General features: G+C 41.1%; 1 protein-coding gene across 1 annotated transcript; it reads left to right on the top strand.

Moving 5' to 3' along the window:
- Positions 1–372: 372 nt before the first annotated feature.
- Positions 373–6,502, top strand: LOC5579061 (guanine nucleotide-binding protein subunit beta-1). Its single transcript, XM_021841738.1, has one exon. The coding sequence runs from the start codon at positions 1,503–1,505 to the stop codon at positions 2,523–2,525; it is 1,023 nt and encodes a 340-aa protein (XP_021697430.1). The 5' UTR covers positions 373–1,502; the 3' UTR covers positions 2,526–6,502.
- The last annotated feature ends 4,525 nt before the right edge of the window (positions 6,503–11,027 follow it).

Consider the following 11,027-nt stretch of genomic DNA (forward strand, 5'->3'; position numbering starts at 1 on the left):
GAGAGTTGACTACGTATGTAAAACATAAAAAAGCTGAATTGATTTCAGCTCCGTTTTGTGCCAGACAAGCGCACGACAGGTAAAAACACAGAGTTAATTTTCAACAGACAATTCAAAATGTCCCATTTATTAGGCCATATGGATTACAAATAGGTGTTGAATATCTGATTGGAACTGACAGCTGGAGACGAACTGTGCGAGAGAGTACAGAATAGCACTGAGGAAATTAGTGCTTCGTCTCTGTCATGCACGAATGTCACTTCTGAGGATCCGAAAAAATATCCCATCGTTCCAGTGAGCGACTCGAAACGTTCCCTTCATCTCGCCCTAAGTATTGCCAGTGCCGACGAAAATTCCCATCCGATGCGAGAGTGCGGCTGACTCGAAGCCGAGCCGAGTGGAGGAGCGTTTTATTAGTAGTTATTGCTTCCAGCGCGAGACCACCCTTCAATCGCTGCACGGGAGCGATCCGTACATTCTGTTTCGTTTTTTAATCCAGAGGAGTGATAAAACGTCTCGGCGGAGCAGATCGATTGCGGTTTTTTTCGGCGAATAATGTGCGTTGATTGATTGAGAGCTAGCGAGCAAACGGCACAGGAAGCACCCAGGCGCCGAAATATGGTATTTTCCAGCGCCGAGCGGGCCCAGTAGTGCAGAAAAGTTGGATTTTCCGAGTCGGGGTCTCCTCCCCAGAAGGCTAGGCCAGGCCAGCAATCATCGAATCCATCATCATTAGAGGCAGTGAAGGAAAAAGTGAAAAAAGTCATTCGCCCAATCGACCCATCGTCGTCGAGAGCGTGAGAGCGGTGAGAGCAATTGAGAGAGAGAGCTGCAAGTGAGAGTGCCTCTAGCACTTAGTGGACTCGAACTGTTTCGTATCCTCCCTGTTTTGGTTGGGAGAGTGAGTGCCAAGTGTTGAACGAAGAACGAGAGTGAGAGAGAGCGCAAGAGTGCAAAATCTCCACGGTTCAAAAGGTGGATATTGGATTTTTATATGTAAAGTAATATGGAGGATCTGAAAGATGGTGATATATTTTAGTGAAATGCACAGTTAGAAACGGATTTATTCGGAAGGAAAAGTGCACCAAAACGACGAAACGCCACGAAAGGACCCGATTTAGGATTAGTGATTGGAGTTGAAGCCTTCTGGGACTAGTGGTGGCAGCCGTGAAGAGTTTGACGATATCTGCCCCAAAGAGTGGAGATTGTGCGAAAGTCCCAACAATTGAAAACTGCAGATAATCGATAAATCGGTGTTGAATTTTTTTCCTCTCTCTCTTTCTGTGGCTGTGTGGCACCAGAATAAAAGTGTGTACGGGAAAAGTGAATCTGTCCGGACGGAAGAAAATCAAGAAGAGGAGAGAAAGTCAGCACCCCTAATTGTCCATAAGCTTTTCATCATTCGGGATAGTTTATTGCTTTGCTTAAATTGCTAGTCGGAACCGAAGGAATCGAAAGTGTTCAGTAGCTGCTAAACCTTCCCTCATAGTCGCTACGTCAGAATGAATGAGCTGGAAGCCCTTAGACAGGAAGCGGAAACGCTGAAGAATGCAATCCGAGATGCCCGGAAGGCGGCCTGCGACACATCGCTGGTGCAGGCGACAAATAATCTGGAACCCATCGGAAGGATACAGATGCGAACCAGGCGTACCTTGAGGGGTCACTTAGCGAAGATCTACGCCATGCACTGGGGTAGTGACTCCCGCAATCTGGTATCCGCCTCTCAGGATGGCAAGCTGATCGTATGGGACTCGCATACGACAAACAAGGTTCACGCGATTCCTCTGCGATCGTCCTGGGTTATGACCTGCGCGTATGCTCCGTCTGGTAACTTCGTTGCTTGCGGTGGCTTGGACAATATTTGTTCAATCTACAATCTGAAAACTAGAGAAGGAAATGTAAGAGTATCACGTGAGCTTCCGGGACATACTGGATATTTGTCCTGTTGCCGGTTTCTCGATGACAACCAGATTGTCACCAGTTCCGGTGACATGTCCTGTGGACTGTGGGACATTGAGACCGGTCAGCAATGTACATCGTTCCTGGGACACACTGGAGACGTAATGGCATTGTCGCTTTCTCCTCAGTGCCGTGTGTTTGTCTCCGGGGCGTGCGACGCTTCCGCCAAGCTGTGGGACATCCGTGAAGGTCAGTGCAAACAGACCTTCCCTGGACACGAGAGCGATATCAACGCCGTTACCTTCTTCCCGAATGGGCATGCATTCGCCACCGGTTCGGATGACGCCACCTGTCGGCTGTTCGACATCCGTGCCGATCAGGAATTGGCCATGTACTCGCACGACAACATCATCTGCGGTATCACCTCGGTAGCATTCTCCAAATCAGGTCGGCTACTACTGGCCGGTTACGACGACTTCAACTGCAACGTGTGGGATACGATGAAGGCGGAGAGGGCAGGTATCCTGGCAGGTCATGACAATCGCGTATCTTGCTTAGGAGTCACCGAGAACGGAATGGCCGTTGCAACCGGTTCCTGGGATTCGTTCCTGCGCGTTTGGAACTAAGTGCGTAGAGATAAACCATCAAAAGCACTCACACATACAAAACATCCTCAACACTACACGCTGATTTATTTTTGAACAGAACACAACTAGAACTCAATCAAACAGGATTGAATGCATTTCATGGAAGCAGTATCATAAAAACCATCCTGAACACTGAAGAGACAAAATCCACAGTATGATTGGAACCGAATCCGCAAGTTTAGTTTTAAGCTACCGACAGAAAAATGCATTTTTCGGAGAAAATTTCTCAAAAATTTAGTCTGTTATGTTTTTGTATTCTGTTTCTAGGTTTTTAAAAACGAGAACATTTAGCACAAACATTTTACGATGTAACAAACATATGATTGTTGTGATAGTTTTCAATCTTTACGCGCAATTATTTATTTATTTACTGTTAGGAGGAATAGTTTCGGGCGATTTTTTCACTCTACTTCTTTTCCGCGAGCGTATTTTACATAATTGACAAAGGAACCAAAAACTATTTTATCGTTTGCTTATAAGTCATATATTTACAGTTGTTTTAGTTTTTAATCAAAGAGCCATTCTATTGTCAATTTAGGTGAATGTTAGACTGCTGAGGAATCTTTAACCCAAGCTCCTTCAAGAGAGAGATTTTACGTTTTTAGTCATTTGTTTTATTTTGCTACCAGGCTGCTTCCGGCGAGCTGGAAACTGACTGCACGCACAACCATCGAAGCTTTTGATGATGGACGATTCGAAATAAAAACTAGACAGACTCATGAGCGAACGAGGCTATTCGTCTGTTCGGAGTCTGGATAGATTGAGTTGCGTGGATCGTCTTCATCATCGGTTTGCATTCATTTCTTATATCGTGTATTACATTCGAGTATTGTTTTAAGTGGCTGCTTTTCAGCTGTATTAGATTTTCTATTCGAAACAAAGTGTTATTCCTTCTATTTGTACACAAACATATACATGTAATGGAACGATAATCTATTTATACACACAACTTTGTATTTATTTATATTTAGTCTGTACAATCAACCTCTATTGAGCGCGAAGGAAGCATAAAGCAAAGAGGAAATTAGCAGAAAAAACGAAAAAAAAACAAAAGTGGCAGTGTTGCCAGAATCACTCCACCGTGTGCAAGAGCTCCCAAGGGGCGATATCTTAACGGAAATGGCGGCGGTCACAGTATTCCTACACTTGTACCTCTATTTGGGCCCACCAATTTCGGGCCAAAATCAATAGGTTTCCTTAGGATACTGAGCTCCTGCATCTGGAAGGATTCAGCACGAATGTGTAATCTATACGTTTCAAGAGATTCGATGAGACTCATGCTTCAGTAGCTGTAATAGGCATAACCTCCTATTGTGCCAACTGAAGCACTTGTCTCAAAGTCGGATCCAAATGCTCTCCTCATTCAAAGCCATATTAATTTACAACGTATTTATGATAGCGATTATAATGCATAAGTGCAAGGTGAAGAGACGGTAGGATAAAGCACACCTAAACATTCGCATGGTTACCTAAATTTGATCGAGAATTTAGTTGCGCTAGTCAATATTAGGTGACAGCCGCTTATCCTTATTGTGCATGTTTTTTGGACAAAACTATGTTTGGAATTTCTTTCGCGTAGTGAAAAATGAAACAAGCAAAAATCACACAAAGTAGACAGAAAGCATGATCTTTATATCAAGACGAGTACGATTGGAAAGACAAGAACAGAAAAAAATAAAATGCCTATAAACTAAAATTTGAATCTTATACGTGTGTAAGATTGTTTTTAAAGAACATAAATCATGATTAAGAAGGTATGAACTGTCAAAACCATAATACAACCACAAGAACACATTCTGTTTGAGTTTTTCTCGTGAATAATTGATCCATTATACACAAAAACATAAACACATATAGCGAAGATAAGTGTGACATGAGTATTATAGGGAAGCAAAACCAGCGGTATAGAAAGCATGATCATTGTTTGTATAATCAAGCTGCAGTTTAACAAAAACGAAACACACACATACACTTGTACAATCCAGCATAATACAATTAACACCTATTGAACGCATCGGCCGCCGCATCACCTCACACTAGTCAGCACGCTGTGGGAAGAAAGGGCTCTCTGACACAGAAGGCGGAACCATAGTGCTCCGCTTTGCTGGCAAGTGTGTCGTCGCAATCCTAGTGCTCATCGCCAGATGGCATTATCGCTTGCTAGTATGCGTGTGTGCGATGCATTCGCATTGATCCACAGTAGCCGTTGTTCCTAAAAAACAATATTCACAAATCAAAAACGCATCAGTCGAAGTAGGCTCAATTCGGCCCTGCTGTCAGATGTACAACAGCGAACAATGCCCACTGTAGATCGACTATTTTACTGGATCAAGCTGTATGTGTGTGTATTTCAGTTGGTTGAAAGATCTACGAATGGTCTGCAATGAGAAAATTCTAGTAAGCGCCACCCACTGCCTAGTATCTTCAAAAAAAAAAAAAAACAAGAACAAAACAAATATTACAAAAAAAGTGACGAAAAAATAAACATACTAAGAAAAAGCAAATAGAAAGTTAGAATTGATGAAGAGAACAAACACACTTTTACCATCTCGAAAACATCACAATAATAATTGGATGAATCAATGAGTTACTAGCAAATTTGAAATTCGATTAAACACACACACATTACCCATTGTACAACGCTTTGCAAATGGAAGCGTGCGCTGTTGACACCCAAAAACAGCATGTATCACAGTGCAAAACAAAACGCCAGCTGATGTTGCTGCAACTGTGTGTGTACAACTGGCACAGTGCATTGAATGTCTATTTAAATTTGACTCATTTACACGGCTTTCTGTTGTCATCGTACCGTGTTTTGATCGAGCTTGGTCACCATGGAAACGGGTAGAACGATCCACGCACACTTTGGCGATAGCGAAACGAAACGGCATCACGAGATGGCGCGCAAAGTCTGCTCTGATTGGTCGCCCAGCCTACCCACTGTTATCCACGGGTCACTTTGATGCTTTCTGATGATGGACTGGAGCAAGATTCCATGCCGACTTTGATCGAACACTAAACGTCATTGCAACAACACGCTTCATTTCGATTGTTGCAGTTTTTCTCAGTGTACAAAACATATTGACATCGCTACATACACGAAGACAAATCTTTGATTATTGATTATGGAGATATTTTTCGATAAAATCACTAAAGTATCTAAGATCTAAGATCCACACATAAGAGCGCGTAAATGAAGTTATTAAGATTAAACCAGTTTGAAAGTGGACAAAGACAGCGATTTATGCATACCATTGAAAAGTTTAATTAAAACAAATTCTTAGGGGCTTTTCAACGAATATGGACGCTTGTGTATGCGTCATTTGCGAGATTTGTGCTGGAAATAAAACCAATGTGTGACTATTCAAATCGACCAAAAATTAAACCAACAAGACACAAATTCATGCGCATCATTTGAATTATTGATTGTACGCATAAAAACATCAGAAGAAAATATATTTTAATTACACAATTTCCATCATTAGAAAACCACTTCGCACCCCATCATGTCTAACTGGAAATTGAGGACAGAAACTTCACAGTTTCTTTGACGAGTTTTTTAGAGAAAATCTTTGTAGGAAGATAAAGTTGAGCAATCAAATGATTAGCATGAACGTCTTGTAACGAAATGTAACAAACGAATAAGTTCTGGCGAACGAATCAAATCGTATGTGTGTAAAAATATATTCAATTTCGAGAAATTAGAAAAACAAGCATTTTAAGATGGAACTCTCTCTGTCATACATTCACACACACACACACACATCCATGCGCCTCTCGTCCGCCATTGTGTTCTGTTGTCGTAAATGACGGCAAAACGCGGACAAGTTTCACACAAAAAATAATACAAACTACAACAGCTAGTGGCTGTCTGGAGCGGTATAGTCGCTCGAACAAACCCGATGGAGATACAAACAAATAAAAAGTGAAGAACACAAGAGAAAAAAAAAAACAACTAGAAAGCGAACGTAGCGAAAGTGAAAAAAAAACAAAAACCAAGAACAAGCGAGAAGATGACGAGGTAGAAGGGAAGAGTAAAAAACCAAGTAATCACCATTTTTACACATTTTGAGGTATCGAAAAATATTAAAAAAGGAAAAACAGAAAAAAAGTTAGTCACTAAGGTAACAAAATAATAAAAGTATAGAATACAATTAACTTATTATGAATAACAAAATAAATTAATAAGAACAAAAATAAAAAAACGACAATCGGCTGCTTGTGTTTCGATGACATTCCTTCACGATGCAAACGTATGGATCCGATAACAGCTGGCTATTTTTTTTTCGTTGGGTGTTCTTTAGTTCTTTACATCTTTACTGGGACAGAAGCGGTCAGTAATGGCTATAGTAGTTATCAAGCTCAATGGTATGGGTTCTCTAGTGTAGAGGTGGTTGTGAAACTCAGAGGAAACACTCTGTCTCGAAAACACCCAAAAATCTGGGTGTTTTTTTTTCAAACTTGGGTATTTTTTCCATATACTTTCTGATGAGTGTGGAAAGCGTGTGCGAGTTTTGCAGTGGAAAACTGTGTATGACGAGCATATGCAAGTGTTCGTGTGTTCAAATGTCACTAAGCTCTATAGGGTAACCAAAATAATTGGAACCCTACATGTTTTGAAGCTGTTACCTGGAGTCTACTGGTACAATCCGTGGCTGCAAAGCAAACCCGGATAAAAAATTGGGGTGGGTAATGTCTATTACATTACCGCGGGGTTGACGTAGAACAACGATGATTAATAATTTGATTTGTCATGTGTATGAATTTGTAAGTATACTAGTTTTGTGTTGTTATTGATCGGATGAAGTTTTCAGAAGTTAACTCTTTTTGGACTCATTTTGGTAGTCCTGAAAAGCACCATTTGTCGTTCTGTGGAACCGAGAACCAGTGTTTGGTGTTCCAGGAATAATGCCAGATGATTGAATTTGTTTGTTTGGTCGTTGCTTCCTTGTGTTGCTTGGTTGGGTGATCGGTTTCTGGCTCCACCTGTAGTTCGCCAAACTCCTCCAGTAGATTAGATGTTTGATAGCTCGGGTGCTTCGATCGTGAGAATCGATAGAATCGGTCCAGTGCTTTGGTCTGTAGCAATATCCATTGCATGAGCATTTAGGCTCTGTACATTGATACTCATCAATATGCAGGCTTGGCCGCTATGATCCAGTGTTTCACGCAGTTCGTCTCAAAGCGTCACTAATCGATGATTGCCTAAGCGCTGCAGCTCATTCCTCACGTCAACCCTCTTGAGAGAATTGCTGCCTTTGGTGTGATGGAACTTAAAAAAATTGGAAGAGTTTGTCAAAAATAGCCCTTGCAGTGAAGTAACCCGCGACAAACCAACATATACCAATTGCTGATCCTGGCTTTTGTCATAGTCGTACACGACCTCGGGGAAAGTTCCACCTTGCGACTTATGAACAGTAAAAGCACAGGCACTAACCATCGGGAAATGAATGCGTTTGCATTTGATTATGCCGCACAGTTTGAAAGTAAAATAAAAATTCTCTATACAGGAGTGAAATTGGAATTTCAAAACCAAGAGCCTTACGTTGGCATGAAATATTTTGAACTCTTATAGCTGTTTGCTGGTTTAACGAAATTCCTTGAATGGCACCTCAATTGAAAGACAAGACATCAAAGGGTCATGTCGTTTACTTACTGAATCCCACATACCTGTCCAAATAGTTTAATAACTGTTTTAAAAGAGAACGTTGATTTCAAGCAAATTTATTAATAGGGGTGCTAGAGAAGTTGATTTCAAGCAAATTTATAAATAGGGATGCTTGAGAAACATCATTTGCTTTCCATTCTCCGCTTGGATCGCATCTCAGCAGGCAACAGATCGTCTTGCTCTGACCGGGCGTGCTTCTCAGGCACAGACATCGATAGCGAAGGACCTCCCCGTTTGTCTTGCTTCGCTCAAATCAAACTGTCGAGCGAGCGAGAGAAGATGCCGTCCGAAGCCAAAATCATCACCGCTGCCGTCGTCAAGAAGAAGAAGAGGAAGCAGTCCACAGGAAAATTTGCGGTCGAACTGTGAACATGGTCGGGCAAGTCATTCTCGCTTTGTGCTTCACCGCTTATTTGCGTTCACCCGGCCATCGTCATCGCCGCCATCATCAGATTTCGACTTAAGCCCGGTGATCCACTACCTGTCACTGTTGTGCGCCATCCACGCCACGAAACTTTAGGTTCGTCGTATAAGCAAATAACTTGCTTAAATTTATACATTTGAGTTGAGGATTCCCCGTTTGACCATGGCAATCAACATATAACATCCCGCAGTGTTATTTATCTATAAGAACATCAAAGCTAACAAAGCCATCGACCCTTTTCAGGGCCATCAAATTAGTGGAAAAGAGTTAAAAGAGAAATACTTCCGACTTTATATATGGCTTCTAATATTCCTAAATCAATTTCACAGCTTCATACAAAATTTCATTTGTCATGAATAATTTATGACTAAACATTTTGAGACTGTAATCGCGGACGCTGCTGCAGTGCCGTCGGGGTGAGTGCTCAACATTCCACAACAATTGTAAAATAGAATGGCATTTCCAACAGCGTCTTTGTTGTTCCATATTATATGGGAACACTTTGATTAGCAAAATTATCACATGTAACAAATTTGCAACATATTAAGAATGCTTTTGAAAAGACATTCTCATTGAACAATTGTAATAATTTTGGCACCCATGGATCAGAATTTTACATTCATAATAAAGAAAACTATTGATTATCAATAGCTCGTATTGAATATTTAGTTAATGTCAACCCTTCCAGCAATTCATGTTCGACCAATTTCTCACGCATTAGTCTTCTCCGCAATTTTCAAGTAATTCTAAGCCCAACGCATTATTGGCACATACCCATTTCCTAGATTGGTCGATCAGAAAGCGAAGAGCACAAAAGGGAGGAGCATCATCTGCTATTCTGAGGTTATAAAACATGCTTCCTTCGTCGGATTCAGTTTCATTCCAATTCCGCTTTCGAGCTGGTAAGAGCTCCTCCGAACTTGCTCAGCGAGAAGTATCTCGCTGCTAGAAATCTGCTGAGCTGTTAATCTTAAGCTGTCAATCATCTGGTTTGTTAAATCGCTCAAGATTTCTAGGTTGACCGATCCGCGCTTCTAGATTTCGACTCGTGGTAAACTCGTGGTCACAGCATCCAAGCTCAATCGGCCCTTCTCAGGACCAACATACGTTCATAAAAGGGTTTATTGGATGATATTTACTGATTTATCTATAATGATCTAAATATCGCGGTATACTACAATTTGGTTCACATAATTTACCCCACATAATTAAATGAATTTGAGAATTTACCACTGCAGCGCCGTCGGACCGTAATAACATCATACTACTCAGCATTGTATGGTATTTCTAACAGCATCGTTGATATATCATAACCTTATCCTAGATTGGTCAATCAGAAGAAGGCGAAGAATACGAAAGGGAGGAGCATCGTCTGCAATTCAAATTATGTAAAACATACTATTTTCGACAGATTCGGTTCATTTAAGGGACGAATGACCTTCGGATTAAAATCCCTCTGTAACAACAACAGGATTCGGTTCATTTCATTTACACTTTCGAGCTAGTAAGAACTTCTCGTGATAAACACAGTAAAGCTAGTAATATTTCCTAATGTGCTTACCACATACTTGCTATAATCTCTTAATGCATCTCGTAGCATCATACAATATCTGATTTATCACGAATAGTCGACAATACGACAATTTGAGGATGTTCCGAGAACGCTGCGGCAGTGCCGTCGGGATGCAATAACAGAATAATGCTCATCTTGTACATCCCTTGCCAAGACATCAATTTCATATAGCCAATTTCTCAGATTAACGCAATAGACAACATGTAGAAAAATCAATTCAGATCAATAGTTGCTCATTACAATTGGTCAAGAAACAGTTTATTGAACAGTATTTAAAATCTGTCGCAATTTTAATACATTTTACAATTTCCGTACTCGAGAATTTTGGAAGCGGGGGCCGTGATGCTCGGGATGGATTGTCCTCCATGACTGGTCCTGGCTGGAAATATTCGTGGGGAGAAACTCGACCCTTTGCTGCAGGAATTTCATTAACAACTCTTTGGTAAAGCAGAAATTTTCCGAGGAAAATTCTGCTAAAAGTGAACTTTTTCAAAACAACTCTTATTGATTGGAATATTTATCAACAACTCTTTGTTAAGTCAAATCATCCTAAACAACTCTTTGCTCCATCGCCAAACCAAACCATTTCATTGAATTCATCAAGTACAAGAATATGAATGGTAAGGAGAGGCAGATGGTGTATATTTCGCTGGCGTTACTTTCCAACAGGTCGCCGGTAGGCGCTGACTACTAATCCGTCCACTGAATGATTTTCAGTTGTTGCTTTCGCTTCATTGCTCTCTGGTTCCGTTCGCTACTCGCACACTGCTGTGGCTTTCACGCGCTCTTCTTTGCTGCTCCGCTGCTTGATCCGTT

Source organism: Aedes aegypti, chromosome 2 (genome assembly GCF_002204515.2).
Source record: "Aedes aegypti strain LVP_AGWG chromosome 2, AaegL5.0 Primary Assembly, whole genome shotgun sequence".
Classification (NCBI taxonomy): Eukaryota; Metazoa; Arthropoda; class Insecta; order Diptera; family Culicidae; genus Aedes; species Aedes aegypti.

What these genes read in the sequence shown, in the direction of transcription:
- LOC5579061 (XM_021841738.1), top strand. Translation starts at nt 1,503, where the DNA reads ATGAATGAGCTGGAAGCCCTTAGACAGGAAGCGGAAACGCTGAAGAAT.